The following is a 21835-nucleotide window of genomic DNA, read 5'->3' on the forward strand; positions in this document are numbered from 1 at the left end:
GCAAACCATAACAAAAGGGAAGGACAGATATACAAATCAAGTTAGAGTTTCAGGCTGTTAAGTCCACAGTGTATACGTTGCAGCTCTCCAGAAAGTTGTAGTATTTAGACCATAGCGCCCAAAACTTGTCCAGTTTATTCCTTAATGTATAAGTTATTTTCTCCATAGATAGTATAGATGTCAGTCCATTAAGCCATTGAGATAATCCACATATTTTTTGATTTTTCCAACACATAGCAATACAGCGCTTGGCTTCCAAAAGTCCAATCGTTAACAGAGCTCTATTGTTTGCAGCAGGTACAAAATTATTCGGGTATATATTTAAAATACATATTTTAGGATGAAGTGGAATCACATCACCAATGATTTGACTCAACAGATTTATTACCTTTTCCCAAAAGATTTTCACATGTGGACACTCCCATATACAGTGAAATAAAGTGCCCCTGTCCACTCCACACTTAATACAGGTGTCTGGGATGTTTGAGTTAAAATGATGCATTTTTGACGGAGTAATATGTTGTCTTGTTAACCATTTATATTGAAGTAGCACATTAATTGTCTGACTCTGGGCCAAGGAGCATGATTTATACCACTCATCATCAGATATGTTCATTTGCAAATCATTCCTCCAAGCCTCTAAAATAGACTGTGTTGATTCTTTGGAATTTTCCATAAATAATTTGTTCAATGCAGAAGCTTGGCCTCTCCCATTTAGATGCTTTATAACTGTGTTCTCTAGAGAGGAGTAGGTGGGGATTTCTAAGCTGTTACCTTGTGTGGTTAAGATAAAATTTCTTAATTGAAGAAATTAAAAAAAATGTTTGACAGGAATAGAAAAAGTACTTCTAAGTTGTTCGAAAGACATAAGAGTATTATTCCTAAATATATCAGACACTTTTCTTATACCTTGATCGAACCAAAATTTAAAACCTGCATCCGCCCTACCAGGAAGAAAGTTGTTATTTCCAAATATCGGAGTAAACCTATCATTACATTTCTGGATCTGTAAGACTTGTAGAAATATGAGCAAGAACAAAATTGCGACTTTGCTTAGACATCACTGTGTATCACACCCTCCCTGTAGCTGCAGGTAAGTCTACTCATAGAACTATAATAAAAATATGTGATTTTACTGAATACTATAAAAGCTAAATGACTGGTAGAAGGCGTCATGTGGATCAAACTATATGAAACATCCAATTTTGACTAAATGAAAACATGTCAGTAAACCATTTGATATGATTCTTATTTCTCAGTGTGACCCTTTGGAAAATGAATTCGGCACCCCTGCACTCAGGAAAGCTGACAACTTGTGCATCTCTTTTGCACCATTTTGATGTGTAAACATGGGCAATTTGAACAAAATAAAGTTTATTTAAACTTCATTTACCTTACCTTTACCTTTAAACTAACTTAGCGCATCGTGTAATCTGTTCTAGACAAGACTGACACAACTCTCTAACCCATACGTCTCAGATTTGAATAATAAAGCCATCAACTGGAATATGAAAGAATAGTTTCAAATGCAAGTGAGTCATTTTTCCTCTGTAGGCTCTGTGTTTAAAAAAATGCATACAGCTGTGATAAATTTCCTGACTCATGAAATCTGATTTTCTGATAAACTTTGAGGTTTACGCCCCCCCCCCCCACCCCAGTCAATCCTGCTTTGTAACACAAGACTCAATTTGGGCAGAGATCCCTTAATGAAGGATGGGTGCTTGAGTCACTTCTACTGTTGCAGACACAAAGTCTGAGTCATTATTTGAGAGAGCCAGAGAAATCGGGGGGGGGGGCTCATCTTTGCCCCAGGACCCTGGGGCAGCTGTTATACAAGCTTGAGCAGTAGCGACAATGCAGCAATAGCAGCAGTGGTAATTTTATTCACTGCATCACTACTACACTGTAGTAGGAGTAGCAGGCACAGTAACTGTAATAATATTACTGTACACAGCGAGCTTATAGCTGCACTCCTGAGTACCTGAGTAGACCTATAAGCTTAAATGTTCATGTGGCCTGTCTGGGCCTGTCAGTGCTCGGCGCTGCAGCCTGAGCGGTCTGCTAATGGGAGGAGTGTTGCTCTTTGATGACCAATAGTAAGAGCTGTATGAGTGGAAGCAGCAGCCCAGCATGGACAGCAGCCTCTACAACAACATGTGGGTGTTGTGACAGAAACAGAGAGCACGCCAAGAAGTACTCCCCAAACTGATAATGGCACAGCCATGAATGATCTCATAGAAAATGTTTTCATATATTGTGTGTCGCCTTTAGCAACATGTATTTTTTCTAGAAGGGAGAGCATAAATTTCTCCTTCTCTCTCTCTCTAAACTTTATACAGCAATTAAACAAAAGGGTGAAAGCATTTCCACAATAGGGCACATCTACATCTACTGCACAGCAGTTTATCTACTGGGGTTATAAAAATGTTGGGGGTGGGGGCTCTAATTATCCCATGCTCTTTCATAGATTTCTTTATATCAGCGTGACAGATGAACTCATGTTTTGTTTTATTCCCACAGAGACTAGCTTAGACACGTTTAAGACCAGCTCCCAAAATCTGAAACTTGTATAAAATGAGCAGCTTTAGAGGAAGCCGCAGCTTTGTGTCACACTGTCAGCTTACTTGTAGTGCAAAACCCTGTTAATGTGACACAAACATCACTTTGCACACTCCTGCGATGCACTGCATGCCCACAGGATGGAGAGATATGAAGTAAAGGGACAGGTGAAATAAATGCCTCATATTTGAGCTGCTTTTCTAGAACTCAGTAAAAGACAACAAAACAAAGAGGACAAATGAAGGTATAGTTTTCTTGAGGTTCTAGTGATACTTTAAAAACCCTTTTGTTCATGATGAAGCAGACTTGTTTCTCTTCAGAGTGCAGATTCCAAATGTTGATACTCATAAAGTTGTTGGTAATGATTCACCACTGTCTCGAGTGTGGATTTACTCCCACAGAGTGTCAGCATGTCTGAGTATATCTTTAGGGCACGCAAAAGATGTTTAATCTTCAGTTCGTGTTTGGCCAGTGTCCTTAGTAGAGCTGTAAAACCAATTATACCTTATTGTAACTGCTGTGAGAGGTTAGATTAAAGCATTAAATCAAGTCATGCAGACGTATCGTTGTTATTTAGGTTTGAAAGTTCTCCAAACTCAGACCTTGGCAGAAAAAAAATAACTCAGAGAGACTCTACAAATCAGAGTTGAAAAATCAAACATATTAACACATGCAGGGTGTGTTGCAAACACACTGATGACTGGTGTGTTTGCTCAGCCAGAGTCAGAGCAGCTGCAGCTAACTGTGTGCTGTAAACAAATCAGTAAGCAAATATATGGGCCAAATTAAAAAAAAAACTGTGACACAAGTGTGTGTGTGTGTGTGTGTGTGTGTGTGTGTGTGTGTGTGTGTGTGTGTGTGTGTGTGTGTGTGTGTGTGTGTGTGTTGAAATGGCTCATTTTACTGTCAGTTACCACCACTGATGCATTAGAAGCTGAAAAAATCGGTTCACATTGGTACAGCTAAAAATAGCTCCTGGATACTGCAGCGTATTATCATTATTAGCGGTAAAATTTGATTAAATTTACAAGCCACTAAAATGTTTTAGTGATAAGTAGTTTTTTATCTGGGAGATTACAATTTTATAAACCATATTTTTATTATGTAAAGCATTTTATATTTTTATACATTAAACTGTCCAGCAGTGTACAGCAGTTCAGCTTAGCTACAACAACACAGCTCCTAAAGTTAATTAGTAATCCAACACTGTGTGTAATAACGATGCTAAAACTATTACTTTTATACTTTTATATATTTTTTAAATTTGTAATACAGCCAAAACTTTTCTAAAGAAAAAAATTAATGTGGAAGTTTTATGTTAGTTTATGTTACAGAAAGGTTTTATTTATGTATTTTTTACCGTAATATTACTATATTAATTTGAGGTAAGGCGCCAATATTTAATGGGCACTATGTAGCCAGATTTGTTTTTTGTTTTTTTTATTTAGCAATTACAAATATGTCTACAGATATGTAGACACGGATATGTCTAAGTCATTATTGAAAGCGTAGCGCTTTACTGAAAAAATGTGACAAATAGCTGCTATTGGCAGATACATAACTGTGTTCAATTAAATTCTGCTGAAGTGGAACCAAAACAACAAGAATAAAACAAACCGTTTCGGTACCAATACTTTCAATAATAAAAACATCGAGTCTTAAAATTTGATTTTGTAGTTTGTAACATTAGATCGACTCTTAAGTGAGAAACCAGAATGCGCATTGGTTTGTCAGGCCCAGGGTAAGACCTGGAACACTTAGTTAACGCAGTAGTATGAAATAACCTTAGTTAACCAGTTGTACTACCAGACATACTACTTTCTATTTTCATATAAAAATATTTCTATAATAGACAAATAACGGAAATGTTTTCGTTTTATTTTATTCTATTAATAGTTAAAGCTGAATAAATGAATGTTTTTAAGATTTTTATCATTTGAGTGCTCTTATTTATTCTGTTGTGTTTTTCCCCAAGTTATTATTATTATTATTATTATTATTATTATTATTATTATTATTACTGTTGTTGTTGTTGTTGTTTATTCACTTCCTCGTGACCTTGCAGATAGTTGTGTTTACCTGCTAGACGCCTCTCTGTCTCCCTTTTATTTGCCTCCATCAGTCTCTGTCCTGCGGGCCGGCAGCACTTCAGGGCGCAGAGCTTATCAGCTTTCTGTGTTTACCTCTCAATTAATCCCCATTAGTACGGGAGAAGGCATTAAGGCCGCTCTGGTGGCCTCTAATGTTGTTTTGTCCCAAACAGGAGATGGGCTGGTTAACAGCTTAGACGGACAGATCTCAATCTGAGCACAAAGCCGGACAGTCTAGCAGGGAAGAAGCGTGAGAGACGCACCGATCACCAACAACGATAATTATACTGATATTGGCTGTGTCTGTTCTTATTAACGCAGCAGTTACTTTAGGACAGTTATACAGATTTTAATTAAATTCAGTGACGCAGTGTGTGTGTGTGTGTGTGTGTGTGTGTGTGTGTGTGTGTGTGTGTGTGTGTGTGTGTGTGTGTGTGTGTGTGTGTGTGTGTGTGTGCGCGCGCGGACATAAAGTACGCTCAACTTATTTCGAAATTTAGATATTACTGACTCACTGAACCCGTGCCCCAGGGCAGCTGTGGCTACAACTGTAGCTGCCTCCACCAGTGTATGAATGTGAGAGTGAATGAATAGTGGTATTGTAAAGCGCTTTGGGTGCCTTGAAAAGCGCTATATAAATCCAATTCATTATTATTATTATTATTATTATTTCACACAGTAACGCACAAGTGAGGTTTCGGTGTGAGACGCTCTAGTAAACGTAGCTCCCGGTGTTTGCTCTCAATGTTGGCTACGGTCTCCCATTAGGACACGAGTGTGTGGGTGTAATTACACAAGAATGGGTTTGGGAAACAATTGTTCTCAGGCCGGAGGAACAATTACTCGCAGGGGAAAAACAGCAATTGATGCTTTCCCTCCCTAATTTTCTCATAACTTCCCTCATAATTTATCTTCTTAAGAATTATTTTAGCAAATAGCTGGACAGATTTTTCGTCCCATAAACGACAAAACACAGGTTTGAGACGAGCTTGGTCCTCAAATTATGCCCAGTGCCTGTTTTTGGTCCTCACTTGTGCGTAACGCTCGATTAAGAGCCAGCGAAAAGGAATTCTTCTCACCAAATCACCAACCAGCCAAACTGTCAATGTTGTTATTTTGGTACACCTCTGAATATCAGCTTATAGTTGTTCTTATAAAATATCAGAAATTGGTGAACTGAAATGAATCTACAAAACTTTTCGGAATCTTAGGGGGCATCTTCGCTATTTGAGTATTTTCCGCTTTATTTGTATTGTGTTTTAGAATTTTTACATTTACTACGTAGGAAGAAACAACTGATTATCAAATATGAGAAATTTGGGTTGGAAAATATTCCCAAACTGCTGTCCATTCATTTTAAGTCAGTAACCTTTTTTGACACTGGACTAAACTCTGACCAATCGAAAATAAAACAATAAAACAATAAAATAAAATAAAAAATACTTTTGTAGCTTTATTTCATAGTTGAATCAACAACGGACCATTCCAGGGAAATATTCTGATTTTGTACCCTTCGAAATAAGAACCTTGGATCCTTGGCCTGCGCGAAAAATATTAAAATATCCATGTGTCAACTTTTCTTTCACTAATGCGCAAAGGTCTTCTGAAATCTATTGAATGTGATTTCTTTCTGTGATATTGTATAATTACTTGTGTTAATAGATCCATAAATATATGTATTCAGAAGATTTTTCTTTCTGAGTTTGGACTGTTACCTGTGAGAATGAGCTGAAATAACACCCTCATACTGAAATAATAGGCTGCACTGCAGCCTCACCGGGCTCACCCCCTTAAAATTCTCCAGTCCATTTTCCTCCTCGGGATAAATGGTGAAACTTGTAGCAATAATACCCTCTTCTTTCACACAAACGCCTCCCCGCTGCCATCACCTCGAGCCCGGCTGCCCCCGAAGCCTCACGGCTGGGGATCTCGGAGAGCCTTTCTCCGCGAACAAAAAAAGCCTCCTGAAGGGGAACAAAAGTGACCACATTTTTCCTCCATGTCCCCTTCTCCGCGCAGAATAACCCGCTGCCTGTCGCTCAAATGGGAATATTAGGACGTCAATCTCACGGCCCCTGTGCGCTTTTGTCTTTGCTGAGTGCCAAGCTCTGCCTACCACACACCTTTTGTCCGACAATCCAATAAGAGCCATTATTCTCGCTCCCTAGCCCGGCTGCAGCTCGCTCTTCGGGTATTTTAGGTGCTTAATCGCGTCCTTTTAAGGACCTCAAATGGAGAATAACTTCCTCCTTTCACGTCGCCTTGCACCGGGACAAAGAGTTCCTGTGTCCTAGCTTCTACCAGGACCTGTGTTTATGAGCAAAATCTGCCACCACGAATCAGATTCACTAATATTCACCATCTGATTCACTGTTACACCGTATGGAGGCAAATATATACAATCAACAATATTTCTTTGCAAATTTAGGGGAAGATAGGATTTCATTTTCTTCTCTGTGATGTATTTTGGTATTATAATAATCGTTCTTTCTCAAATTTAGCACATACAATAAGATTATTATGCTTCTGTGCGGATACAGAATCAAAACGCACTTTCTTTAATCTCTTGGGTTTATTTGTATAGATGTGAAATAGACTAAAACAATTCTCTGTTGAACAAAAAAAACATTTTAAAGCAGTTCAGTCTCTCCATAACCTAAAAATATAAACGACAAAAACAATCGTTAAAAAACAGTCTTTTTCAGTTCAATTAAGGAGAAATGCGCAAACTTGTGCGTAACTTCCCCTCTGTGCTTCAGTGCCGAACTAGAGCACCAACAAATATTGGACCACAGAAAAAAATTCACCCAAGCCAGTTCTGTTCAGAAATTCGACAACCAGCAAATTACGGAAACTAATTTTCTCTATAATTCTCCAAATATCCGGAAAAGTGAATCCAAACGCGCATCCGTTATAAGCAATACTGTATTCTGGCTGTATTTTGACCAGGTTAATACACACTTCTAAAGGAAAGAATGTGGGTTGAAAAACTCAGTTTTAAAAAAAGATACTGGTTCTGTTATGGTGAGGCTACCAGGCCCTGATCCCCTGCAGCGAGCCCTGACAAGATGTGACCGCTGTCCCTTGGTGTGTTTGAGCCTGTGGGGAGCTGCCGAGGCCGCTCACGTTTCCCAAGTTCATGTTCATGAAGGCGTTGGGGGTGCCGGAGGGAGGAAGGGCGGGGATACTGGTGTAGGTGCAGCTGTAGTTGGTGTTATACGCCGGGCTGTTGTACGTGTAGGCCGGGTATCCGTTATAGCCGTACGGATTGGATCCGTACGGAGCAGTAGCCGCGGCGGCATAGCTCTGCGCTCCTCCCAGACATGGCTTCCCATCCCGAACCAGCACCGGCACGGCCACGCGCCTCGGCGGCGGAGGATGATGCTGCCCCGTCGCTTCCAGAGACTTGTCTTGCCGCTGCCGTTTGCACTTGTAGCGGCGGTTCTGAAACCAGATCTTCACCTGGTTAGAAGTGAGTTTGAGGGTGGTCGCCAGGTGCTCTCGCTCCGGGGCGGACAGGTAGCGCTGCTGCTTGAAGCGCCTCTCCAGCTCGAAGACCTGCGCCTGGGAGAAAAGCACTCTGGGTCTCCGCCGGCTCCTCTGCTTCTGCACCGGCCTCTCCGTGTCGCCCTGCCCGCCCTCGGCTGCTTCCTCCCGGGACACCAGCCCGCAGTTTTCTGGGCAGGTTGGGAAATTCACAGAAGTATGAAGTTAATATCTCTTTAAGAAAACACGGTAATCATGTCTCCCAATTGTGGCATTTGTTTTAATCCTCACTCAATAAAGTATTGAACTGAAGCCACAGGCCCGTCAGTACCTGTCAGCTTCACGAGAACCTGTCACCGCAGAGACAACACTCCACTGCAGCTCAAGCTTTTAGCCAGGGCGCACAATTCAAAGATAAAACACGCAACGCCGGAATGGACTAATTATAGTTGGTTTATTTATTCATTTATTTTTAACACTTCTGAACTTAGAAGGATGCAAGTCACCTACCTGCTAATTCTGTCAACAGTTTATGTCTGATGAATAATTGTGTGAACTCTGTAGAGAGGAGCCGAAGTCGCCGTGTCCGCCTGTGTTTATTAGCGCTACTTGTCGGTGTCACTTCTTTTACAAGCCTCTTTAAACTAATTGTCGGTTTATGGTCCAGACAGCATAACAGACTCCAAATAACAGGCAAGCGACTGAACCACTAGAAAGTGTTTGACATCTCCAGACTTTACTGGATTCGTCTCAGGGCTTCTGACTTCCACCATTTGGAAGCTCTTTATTGGAATAATGCCCGGCGTGTGTGCAGACGGAAGAGCCGGGCAGAGACAAGAGGCCCCAGAAAGCCGCGTAACCCAAATTATGTTCCACGTATTTTATTAAGTATTTTTTGCACGTATTATCTTTTGATTTTTCCGCCGGGTGTCATCTTTAAGGTCACGCGTATATTATTTAGAACATTTCACAAACTATGTTATGTTTTCTCACGTGGCTCACATTAAATTTAAAGTCTCTTGGTATTAAATTTGATAGTGAGCCATACAACTGTGACCAGATCAGTTACAAAGAAAGTGCTGTGTGAAAGTTGATGTTAACATTAGAGGCATTTTTACTATTTGCTGTTTGGTTGGGTTACAGGTCACTGAGTTTGTGGTAAACATGTAAAGCATTCTGCGGGCACTGAAAATTTGACATATTAAAGGTTTAATCCGCTTTGCTCTTTCGTCCTTTATACTGTGAATATTTCTTTTTTTTTTAAAAGGCCTGTTGAAATTTTTTAAAATACTTTTACGCGCGTCTTTTGCCTTTTCGTGCAGTTTTTACAACAGCAGCTCGAGTTTGTACTCACTGCTTTCCTGCTCCTCCAGCTCGGCGGCCTCCAACTTGGCTCCCTGCAAGCCGGGATGCACGTACATGTCCGGAGATAGGCTGGTGTCCCCCCGTTCTTCCTCCCGCACTGCAAGCGCGCTGAGGTAAGCCAGGTTGTCTTCTCCGTCCGAGAAGGAAGGGCTGTCCCGGGCTCCGGCGAGCATGCAGGACGGCGCGGTTTGGAAATGCTGCTGCTGCTGGGGAGGAGAGCGGGACAAGTGCTGCTGGGTATGGATTCGGTGCGTGAGCTCCAGGGTTCCGGACTGCTGCTGTTGCTGTTGTTGTTGCTGCTGCTCCAGCTTCAGGATATCCTTGACAGAAAACGGCGTGGAGGTGAGCGGGCTCTGCAGCATCATGTCATCCAGCTCCTGCTCTGCAGCATCGAGGAAATGAAGCCCTCCGAGTAACATGCACTCCCCTTCGCCTTTTCCCACTTTTTTCTCTAGCAAATAATTGAGCGTAAAAGCCCCTTGTTTGGCAATCGGAGGTGCGTTAAGCCTCTGAAATCCCTCATCGCCATAAATCGCACGAAAACACGGGTATTAGTCCGGGGTTTGTCCATGCAAATGTCTTGCCTGACAGATATAATATCGGGCTTTGTGAGTGAAGTTTGGACCGGGGAGGGGAAGGAGCACCTCTGCCTCTTCTGGTATCAGGGGGAGGGGTGTGTGTGAAATGGAAAGTCCGTGAAGGCTGGAAGAGAAACGTTTGGGAATTAGAGAGAGAGGAGGGAGGGGCATAGGTGACGCGTTTGCACGGACTGGTTATGTATTTTGAACGCGGTGAACTAAGAATTGTACTGACAATACTCGTCCACTGCCCGGTTCCTTCATGTTTCTGTACATCTTGGGGACAGTCCCAACAGGACTTAAAATCTGGTACTTTCCACCAATTGCTCTATAGAGCTGAAGAGGCTTCTCGGATGAGAGATGAAACGTAGTCAAGAAACTTAAAGAAGTCCAGACGCTTTGTTTTTCCAAGCTCCTTAGATTGTACTTAAATTAGTTTCCCCACTTTTTACGCACTCATTTAGCTCCAAGAAGCACAGAAACAGCCCTGCAAATAGCTGGCCCTATACGTTTATTATTATATTTGAATCTAATGTACAGAGTTATTTTTAAATTATTATTGTTATTTTACACTGGTTATACCCCCGGGGTCCTTGTAGTTTTGTGTGGCCCTTGGTTTTTGTGCCAATCCGTGTGCTCTTTTCAGAGGCTAACAGTTCGTGTCGGCGGTGATACGTCAAGGTCAGGTTAAGAGTTCCTGCCTTGTAGATGAAGTGTAACTGAGTTGACTAATAGTAGAAGTTTCTCTGAAAATCATTACCCAAAATAATAAACGACAATTTTTAGCGCCAGGAGACATTTTCACAGCCAAAATGTGGAACAAAGGTGGCTTTAAAATTGGCTTTTTTTTTTTGGCTTAAAAGTGGTCAAAAACAGCAGCCAGAAATAAAATATATATATGATGGAACACATAATGGTCAATATTTACAAACGTGTACTGTTTTTATTCTTTGAGACATTGACTGCGTTCAGTAAAGGCCGCTCGCTTCCGTCTCACAAAGCTCCAGATTTTCAAACCTTTACTCTGTTTTTTTTAGAGAAGCTGGACTGCACATCAGGGACGTGCGTAAAATACTCCAGAAAACTTCCCCGTTTCATGTAACAGCAGAGCAATAAAAGTGTCTGATGGCGCTTTAAACCTGCCACTCACTGCAGCTCCACTGAGGCGCAGATCCCCGCTGTTTACTGCACAACACGGAGCTGCTATAATTTCTGTTCACTCTCAGAACTCTCAGCAGACTGTTGTGATGCCCGGTCTCTCTGCGCCTCTGCAGCCTCGTCTTCCAGCAGCTCTGCTCGGTGTCCCTCTGTCCTCTTTATCGCTGCTGTTGTATTAATAACCGCTCTGGGCCGATAAGCAGCCTCCCCGGGGCAATTAAAATTCCTCCAAGAAAACTGACTGACGTTTTTAGCCCGGCCTAATCTGCTCCTATCAGCTCCCCTTTCCGTTTTGCAGTGGGACCCCTCGCCTCATTCACCCCTCTCCCTCTGGTCCTCCTGCGAGTTTTTCCTCTCTGGACACATGGCAGGTGGACGGCGCCTGGTAGCTGGACTCTTCACAAACAGCTGCGATATTAGAATTACTAAATCAGTGGCAATGCTTCTTTATTGAACCTGCCAACGTGCAGCATCAAAAATTATAGTTTCAAAGGATTCAAAATATCTACGTGACTCATTTTATTCAAGTAACTTTTTAAGACAGTTTTCAGCTGCATGTGTTGTTTCATGCACACACACAGTGGTATTCACTGTGGTATTCACAGTGAATACCACAGAAAAAGGTTGTTTGTAGTTCATTCTAATGGGAAAGCTTATTCTTCTTTGGAATCAGTAACGTGGAAGTTTGGAGTACGCCTGGGACAATCTGTCGGTCCAAAATGTAATCACACAGTTGAACACTGTGTCCTGGTGAAGTGGAGCTTTCACTGTTGGTTCTTACAGTCTGGGAAATAAAATTAATTTGGTGAAGACAATAATATATGTCCTTTTACTGGACTATTACGATACATCATAAGGACAAAGTCTAAACTCAGACATCACAAATTGATGACTAAACACAAAAATAAAAAAAATAAAAAAAATAATTTCGGGCTCACATGTCTGTGTGTTTGTGTTGTGTGGACACTTCTGATCATCCATGTACACAAAAAGTGGGCAATTAATTTTCCCAAAGGGCCACATGAGTGACTGGGACTGCTGCAGAGGGTTGAACTCACTTTTATTTTTGACCTTACCTCTAGTGTGGCCCTCTTGGGGAAAATGAATGGTTCACTCCTGTAGACATACAGTAATTTTTGTCTATGTATTAACTTGCTTTATATGTGAAATGGGATTTAAATTTGGTAAACTATATGAAAAGAAGTTGCACATGCCAACACAACCACTCCAATATTTCCGATAAGTGTTGCAATCAAGAGCAAATTTATTAGAAAAGCTTTTTTCTAAACTCTAACATTTATCTCTCAGTTTTTTATTATCCCGTGTGGGCAAAACACACTGAGAGAAAGGGACATAAACAAATGTCCCAGGAGCAAAGTTTCCCTTCAGTTTCTGTTGTCTTCCTTCTGCAAAGACACTGAATAACACAATCCTGTTTTTCATATGTACTTTACAACAATTCAGAATGCATTTGTAGACTTTTATTAAGCTTTCTATGAGTCTTTACAGAACAAAGTGTAACATATCAAAAACTGCACAATCAAGATCTGAGAGGACTCCATCGATGAGCCTTATGGTCCCCGCGGGGGCCCCAAACATATGTTTTCACTATTTCTCTCTTACAGCAATGTAAGTATTTATTTATTTAAGTATTAGGATCAAAATTTGCAAATTTGTCTGAGATGTAAAAAAAAGAAAAACGTTGCTGTATTGCAGTTTATTTTATTATGTGAAATATACCTGCTGCTGTGCACATTGTCATAATTTCATAAGGTGAATAAGGTAAATGTAACACCAAACTAAACTAAACTAACAATGATCTTGTTTATGGCCACACACAGACCTGTGCTGCCTGTGTGTAACCCAGCAGATAGTAAATATCCTGCGGTGCAGCTCTATCTATGGAGCTAGAAACAGACAGATGTATGTGTGAATGTCCGTGTAGACACATCGGCAACTTTCTCTATTTCACTCTATGTCATCATCGAGCGCGTCCTCATAAAAAAGGGCCAAACAAAGCAGGATGGTGTTTAGACTGGCACGCGGCTGCCTCCATTTACTTTAAATAAGCATTAAATCCAAAGACGCCAGGCTGAGCACTCGGTTTCAGTGTAGCCAGAGCTCTAAAGTAGCTATTGGAAAGAAAATAAAACTTGTTCAAGTTAAGCGACTCGGGACATTTGGTTTTGGTTGGGAGGGCAAGCATTTTGAGAATGTGGTGCTCTTGGTGTTCTCAAAGGGTCTTCAGAGTGAGGAATTCTTTAACCGTGAACTATGCATGATCTCATTTTAGATTTAAAACTTGAAGCTGACTCTGTGGAACCACACTAAAGAAAGAAGAATCTAATGAAGCAAACAGGCTACATATTCAATCGCTCATAATCCAAATATCCATCACATTCAGTGTATAGTGCCACAGTTTCATGGCTGTTACCAGTTCCCACCCAACATAAAATGAATATCCTTTACTTTTTAAAAACAATTTCATGCCCCTGAGCATAAAAACAGTCTGATTGAAATGTTGCTCTTATTCAAATGAATCTACATCTGCACCGTGGAGATCACAGAGAGGCATGAGCTTTTTCGACTCTTTGAGCTTGTTGTTTTGCCAAGTAGCTGTTTTTAGGATACTAGCTGCTGCACACCATCTGCCCACTTAAACACGTTAAACGTTCTTGTCAGAAGCTGTGCAAAAGTGTTGGGAATTCTTCACTGTGCGTGTGGGTGTGTGTGAATTTTAGGGATCCTACATGTCCTCTGAGATTTTGCAGTAAAGCTGGAGGAACGCCGCGAGTTCAGCTCTACAAACAGCAGCAACTCATTTTACTGTATCATGTCCATCTGGAGGGAGGAGGCTGTTGTGTTTGTGGTGCTGACAGACGTGGAAGGGAGACTGTGACCTTTCCGGGAGCTTCTGATTGGACTTTTATCTTTCACACAAACAGAGATAAGTCAGTTAGAATGTGGGTGAGTGAAGCTTATCAGAAGTTTGATGGGTTAAATTACTCGAATGTATCACTTTGCCTCCGTTTACTGAAAAAAACAAAATCATGTTTTCTTTGAAGATGATGGACTACTTGGTCATTTTGTTACTAGATCCTTCTCGATCTCTGCTCCAAGAGCTCATGCACTTGGTCACAGTCTTTTACGCTACTTGTACAAATTATACTTATAAGGCAATTTGTGTCTCCTTTCTTTTAAAATACCCTGTCAGCTATCACCACTTACAAAGCTACTAACAACATATTTTGCTTTGTGTTTCCTTGAAAATTGTAACTTGTTACGTCCCTGTTCTCCTGCAATTATGTTCTAAGTATGATTAGATACTAGAAACTAAATACTTAAATTTGAACATTTTCAGGGTGACATTTTGGAAAACAAACAGCAGAATATCCACAAAATCTGATGATGATCATGATTTTTTTTAATTGTTTTTATCATTCTAGCACCAAGGTCAAAGTTTAACTTATATTTTTCAGTCATAAGCCTATTTTATTTAATATTGTTACAGAACTCATAGTCACTTCAGGGAATTTGGGTTTGTTTGTTTTTTTTTCTTTCCTTTTTTGTTTGAAGCCATAACTTTACAACTGGGACGTTAGTGAATTTAGTGAAATTTCTTCCCCCCCCCCCCCCCCCCACCCCTTTGTATTATGAATGTAACAATAGGAAATGCTACACCTCTTGTCTTCTGTCTGTTTGCGGCCCTGCAGAGGCGCCAGGCGGCTCTGGATGGTTGGATGGAGAGAGAGAGAAGTGAGGGAGATAATCACCGCTTCAGAGCCATGCATTTGTGTGCTGTGTGTATGTGCGTGATAGAGAGCGAGCGCGTGTGTGCGTGCAATGTGTGTGTTTGGATGTAAAGGACAGCTCAGATAGTTGTCAGAAGGTTAAATGTGATGATGAAGGAGGGTCAGTCAGCTCCAGAAACAAACTTTATTAGGCAGTTAAAGGGCAATAACTGACACACACACACACACACACACACACACACACACACACACACACACACACACACACACACACACACACACACACACACACACACACACACACACACACGGACAGCTGTATACTATAAACACGACTCTGAAGTCGTATCATTTCTTCGATTCAGTGTTATGCGGACTAGATCGTGACTCAAAGAGTTGGCAGCTCGTCTTGTAACCGGAAGGTTGCCGGTTCGGACAGTCTCGGTCGTTGAGTCCTTGGGAAAGACACTTCACCTGCCGCCTACTGGTGTTGGCCAGAGGGGCCGATGGCGCGATATGGCAGCCTCGTTACCTTTGTTTTGGAGGTAACGTGCGCCTCAGACTGAGAGTGCGTAGAAATTTACAGAGATGAAATAGAACTGAATAGAACAGAGTACAAATTTCTACAGTTTTCAAGTGCAAAAAGATTTAAACCGAAAATCACAATTGCACAATCAGTTCAAATAAATAATAACTTGACAAACGAACCGAGTAATAATAAACATGTTCTTAAAAATTTTATTGTTATTTTTTTGTTTACAAGATATTTACCAGCGAATCTTTTGGCTTTGCTGTGTTTTATTCGTTTCCAGTTTCGGAAATGGGTCTTGGTTTAAAACCGTTTTTTCTTTGTTTTCTTTCTTTTCGTGAAATGACGCAGTAAGAATACATTCAGCTAAAAAAATGCATTTCTCGTCCGCATCACATGTTTTGTTCAGTTTGGCAGCGTGAAGAAAAGTCGTCCTTTATTTGGGTGGATCAACAAAATCAGCGAAAATGACGAAACTTAATGAAATATGTGTAAAAACAGAAAAATCATAATTGTGATACTTTTTAATGCTTTATGGTCTTACAGAAATTTGAATATTAGATCTTAATAAATCTCGATTGTCCTCACCTGTTAAAATGTCACCTTTACATTGTTTCTTACATTATAAGATCACTCTGTAAACGTCATTAAACTTTTGGGGATGTCCTATCCAGACAGCTCGATTAGGGGCTAAAACAACAGGAACAGGATCTTCATTTTGTTATAAGCTCGTACAAAAGTAATCAAAAGTAAACAGACAGAAACAAGTGTAAATCTTTGCAGACTGGACGTCGTGCGTAAAAGTTCGCGCGTCTTGGAGCCTGTAGCTTAAAAGCTGAGAGTGCATGCGCGTGCTCGCGTGTGCGTGCGTGTGTTTAGATAACAGAGGCCTGCAGCCAGTAATAGCTCCATTAGGCAGAGTTGGAAGACGCTATCTCAGTGATCCGTAACGTCTACCTCCGCCCTTCAGGACAGGACCAGCGGCCACACACACACACACACACACACACACACACACACACACACACACACACACACACACACACACACACACACACACACACACACACAATTTGATTTCCAAAACAACGCCGGGATTTAGCAGAAAGACGTAGAAACATGGCGGCTTAAAAGTTCGGGCTTTTCAGGACTTTTTCTCCTGAGGGCTGTCCGACGTTTGCGGGTAACCCATAAAACAAAAACAAATAATAATAATAAACAGAAGTAATGATAAAGAAAAGCGCACACTTTTTTCCTCACATGATTGTATCTTCAGATGTCAGGCCTCCTCTCTGCTGATGTGTTTGGCCCTGATTCGGAGTCGTTAAAAGTGCGGGACAGACCTCTATATCTCTCATACACAACCGCAAACACGCAGCATGACGCAACGGCTGTGTTTATGAACCCGCCCGGCCTGCTGTATAAATTGCGGCGTTGAATGGTTTACCTAATGGGACTTCTGTTTCTCGTTTTCTGTCACCCAGCACGCCAGACCCGGCTGACAAACGACCGACTTTTACCGGCAGAGGAATTCCTGATTTATGTGGGAAATGAAACAACAGCGAAGCGTTTTTTCTCTCGTCTTTAACCATGCAAATAAAGTAAATTATCTCCACCCTGCAAACATTAATAGCGGGGGATTTGTATATAAACGCGACAGCAGAGAGGAGGCGATGTCTTCCATAGTGATAGATGTATGTTTTGTTATTTTGTTTCTCATATTGTGGCGCGATGGAGGAGGAATAAACTTGAGCTGGATGCAGGGAGGGAGACCCGCCGCCCAGTATATCGACTCCTAAGCCTCCACTTCCATTGTTATTACTGCAGAGGAAACAAGTCGTTACAGCCACGGTGCTCTGATTTATTGCCGTGTTGTTTCGTTGCTTAAGTAGAAATTTCCAGCGGGGCTTGTTGGTCTAATTTAATGAGAAAACCACGCAGAGGTACGCCTGCCGAAGAACGAACGAGCGTTTAGAGCCTCTTTAGTGTTATCACACAGCGGGGATTCATTTTGTCTGAGCTTTCGAGGAGAGAAGCATTTTTATGATGAATAATTTGTCCAGATAAACGCGGGCAATGTGATGAGTCTTCCCGTCTCCCGTGAGAAGTCTGTGTGTCTGTGTATAAACTGGAGGGCATTAGTGCCTCCAGGAGAGAGACAGACCACTCCATCACGGCGCAGACAGTCCGGATTCCCCCATTAGAGCCCTTCACCCTTTTTCTCTCGCTGAGCGTCTTCTTTATCTGCTCTCTATCTCCTAAACAGCATCCAACCTGGCTGCTTTACAACCTGCCGAGGGTCTCGGCCATCAATCACCGCCCGGCTGAGCTCTGTCAGGCCGATCCGAGCCCCTGTATCCAAGTGTCAGAGTGATGCTTCTATGGACACCAGAAACCGAAACATTGAGACTTATGTGGCTTTTTTCTGGATGTAAAAATCGGTATTTGCATTCTTTTTAGCGAAATAAAACAGAAGTAAATTTCAAATAGGCAAAACATAAAGAAGGAGGCAAAGGATACTTTTAAAATGTCACTTTTTAAGCACAAACAAATTAAGTGTTTCAAGTATTTCCCGATTCACCAAATTGGCCGCATTCAGTGAATTGAAGCTCCTTTGAAACATGATTTTTTTTCTTGTTTTGACCGAGACTTACTATGTTTTCTGAAAATGTTTGAATCAGCATAATTTTATCTGGGAGCATTTTTATGAAACATGAGCTCGTCTCAAGAGAAGAGATTTTGTTTTTAAAAGTCCAACGGGGATGTTAGACACTAAAGGGTTCTTTCTTTGTTTCTCCTGTAAAAAAAAAATCTAAACACGTGCTGCTGAAGCTTAACTGTGACGCACTGGAACGAAACCCTTTAAACTTATCAAAGTGGCATCAGCTGTTCTGCTTTCCCCTTTTCCAGCTTCAAAGACATGGACAGGAGTCTTCTCCCTGCTCAAGCTTTTAATATTATGCCGACGATTTGCCATCCAAAAGAAGTAGAAGGAGTGTTTTCTGTGGTATTGAGAGGGGGCCTGCACCGGTTTCAGGGCCCCTCCAAAACTGCTCGGCTGCCCTGCAGGGACTCACTTCTTCCGACCACGCAGAGAAAGTTCCCACTCACACGACCTCTGTCATCCCTGATGAATTAACTCTGAACGAAGACAGAAAGATTCCCTGCAACTTCTCAACTAGGCTGAAGTGAAGCGTCTGTGGAGGACGTTTGATTTGTACATTTAAGATAAACACGAGACCCGGTTCTCAAATGTTGTCTTTGTGACATGAAGTCTAAAGTAAAAGTGTTAAAAAAAATCATTGTTCTTTGACCCTTTTTGTTAAATATCTAGAATACAAATAACATCTGTCATGAGTCTGATTTAAAAAAATTATTTCGTTTTTACGCACGGGTTTGGATTACGCACGCTCAGGGCAGAGCAGAGCGTGCGCATGTCTCGCGCGTCCTCGTTGACCTGCCAGTTACCCCACCTCCGCTGGAAGACGGGGAGCCTCGTTCCCCACAGCGTCCCGTTGATGGTCCCCAAGCGTCCCTCCCTGTTTAGGCGGAGGAAGGGCCTGTTTCCTGGACCAGGCTAAACACGGGCCTCCGGAGCGTTGCACTCCGACAGGACTACCCGCTTCTGGCCGGACGGACACCGGCAATAGATCACTTCGATCACCGTGGGCTCCGGGGCCAGGCGAACAGCTGGGAAGGGTCCGAACCAAATAGGGGGGGTCAAGGGCCTCCTGTACCGCTACTGCTAGGAAGTTTGTCATCCTTACTCCCCCAGCATGACAGCAGGGTGGAGGGGAGGAGGATGTTTACCACTGTTTCCCAGCGAAGCTTCCTGCCTGACTTTCACTTTCACTTCCACAGGACTGCAGAAACATCAGCAGGGTCTTTATTTACATTCATCTACACACATATACAGCAACTCTTCTAGCAAACAAAACTCCTGTAAGTCACAAAAAATAGAAAATAAAGGCCCGCTAAAAATGATGAAACATACCGTCTTAAAAAGGAATTGATTGATCAAGAGTGATGTTTCATATATAAAGCTGAATTTTTAAAATATATTTGAAAATGTGCTGCTGATTAAGCTCAGCGCAAGGTTTAAGGATACTTGTTTAACCTTACTAAACAATGAATTAAGAACAAAGAATTATTAAAAAATAATTCACCAGAAAGTGAGTTAATATTTTGAAGGAGTGCAATATTTGATCCCGATATTCTCATTGGGTTTCTCTGCTGTGGTCAATTTTCCCAGTTTCACTTCCGTTTTTGTTTTTTGATCTGTGGCTTCCTTCATCCTCAGGTTTGCCGCTGCAAATTTTCCCATATTGTCTAAAACAGAAACAGCTGTCGTTCAGCGCAGTTATACTGAGATTATGAGTGCATGTCAGAACCTTTGGAAAATATCCGAACATGTCTAAATAATCAAACAAGAACGAAAATGAGCTCTTTTCCCCTTAAAACACCTGTAACCATGGTGATAGGAAGTGAATGAACAGGTTCAGCCAGAACTCTTCACTCTGCATCTTTCCTGCATCTCTCACGATGAAAGTTATGCGTGTGCGTGTATGTGTGTGTGTGTGTGTATTATATCTGCATTCAAACTGCATGTGTGTCACTTGTGTGTGTATCAGATGTTGTGGGTTTGTGTTTCGCCTGAAGTGAACTTGATGCTGTAACCCAGTCCAGTGAATCAGCTAATGAGTTTGCTGGACATGTCATTAGCTGTATAGATGTGTAATGATGTCATTCATGTGACACTTCATCAGTGTGTGTGTGTGTGTGTGTGTGTGTGTGTGTGTGTGTGTGTGTGTGTGTGTGTGTGTGTTTCAGGTTGACTGTGAGCGATTAACACTATAGTTTCTTTTAAACAACTGGGTCCAATTATCGGTTACGTGTCACCTAAGTATTCTTAAGCGAGTTAAAGGTTACAGGTCAGCCTCCACTTAAAGACTTTCCATGTAGCTCATTCATGCAATAACTCTTAACAATAACATAATATAAGATAATGGAATAGCATTAACTCCACATACAATCATTAGAATTAAAATTATGATAATATTCCACTTTTGAGCCTCTGAAAATGAGATACTGAGGATACAAATGACTGTAATTCCTAAATGCTTATTGTAATACTTGTTAAACCCCCTGAATCAAAGCTGAAAACTTCAGTCACACCATGATCACATTTAAAATCCAGTGTTGGTGTACAAATTTAAAATGGCAAAAAAGTGTAATTGTCCACATAGTCAATCATTTACAAAGGAAGTCAGAATAAAGTAATAAATTATAACATTAATAACAATGACATCTTGACCTATTATGGAATTGCTTGTTAATGATAAGATAACTATGAATTTACAGTTTATTAATATTAATTATTATAAAGGGTTACTCACATATCTTCTTTTATTTATGTGTTAAAGACAGAGGACTCCATTGCACTGCATACAAATACACACATACAGATCACCAAATTGGCACGCATGACATTCTGTGCACATAAAGAGCCGTAATAAATATTTTGAACATTGGTTCAGTATGTAATATAGAAGCTTCGTTACACACTGATTCGTAGCATGGTACTGATAGTGGTATTATTTTTAATATAATAACACTTAGCACAACATAGATCAAGTTTAAATTTGCATATTTATTGACTGTTATTGTTAAGTGATTATATTACACCTGAAAGTACAGTTTGCATATAGATTTAGAGATAATTTTATTAAATAAAATTTCAAATAGTGATGTTTAGCTGTTCAAATATAACTATAATATCTGATCTACCCACATGAATTCCAGTTATGCTACAAACAACTCAAATGTATTTCATGTTTATTTACATTCACAGCCACCAGATCTGAACCAAGTTGAGCTCTTACAGGTGATTTTAGCCCAACAGCAGTCCTCCATCACCACGATCAGACCACCAAATGAGGAAAAAGTGGTGTTCAATCCTGTGTTAGTGCTCAGAGAGTTTTTGCCAAGGAGCACTGGAGCATCCTGGTTGCACATGGCTTCCCCAGCATCTTAATACAACACCTCATCATGTTTTTTACTTCGTCTCACATCTCTATGCTGTGCTTCGTGTGTGCAAGTATTTACACACTGTGTTGTATATGTGTGCACACGCCTTCATCTAGCACCGGGTTGTGTCTGACCTCGTTGACCTGCGCTGGATTAAGCGGCTAATATATCTGTGGAATGATTGTGCAGGTCTAATCATAGCAGAGATAAAGTGTCTGCTACTGTACACACACTTCCCGTGTTTCTGCCTTTGTGAGGCCCTTCAGGTTGTGTTGTGTTGAAGTTGTGTTT

At 41.2% G+C, this 21835-nt stretch overlaps 1 protein-coding gene across 1 annotated transcript; it reads right to left on the reverse strand.

Annotated features, from left to right (window-relative positions):
- Positions 1-7679: 7679 nt before the first annotated feature.
- LOC146630018 (homeobox protein Nkx-2.3-like) lies at positions 7680-9919 on the reverse strand. Its single transcript, XM_085355541.1, has 2 exons — positions 9490-9919; positions 7680-8326 (listed from the first exon to the last, which is right to left on the reverse strand). The coding sequence occupies exons 1-2, from the start codon at positions 9917-9919 to the stop codon at positions 7680-7682; spliced, it is 1077 nt and encodes a 358-aa protein (XP_085211667.1).
- Positions 9920-21835: the final 11916 nt, after the last annotated feature.

This window comes from Diplotaxodon limnothrissa, linkage group LG6 (genome assembly GCF_057381915.1).
Source record: "Diplotaxodon limnothrissa isolate DT_005_m linkage group LG6, D_limnothrissa_male_GT1.1, whole genome shotgun sequence".
NCBI lineage: Eukaryota > Metazoa > Chordata > Actinopteri > Cichliformes > Cichlidae > Diplotaxodon > Diplotaxodon limnothrissa.

Excerpts from the sequence above, each read along its gene's own strand:
- LOC146630018 (XM_085355541.1), bottom strand. The coding sequence starts at position 9,919 with ATGTTACTCGGAGGGCTTCATTTCCTCGATGCTGCAGAGCAGGAGCTG. Across the intron at positions 8,327-9,489 it reads GCTGGAGGAGCAGGAAAGCA|AAAACTGCGGGCTGGTGTCC; the intron begins GTGAGTACAAAC and ends CAACCTGCCCAG.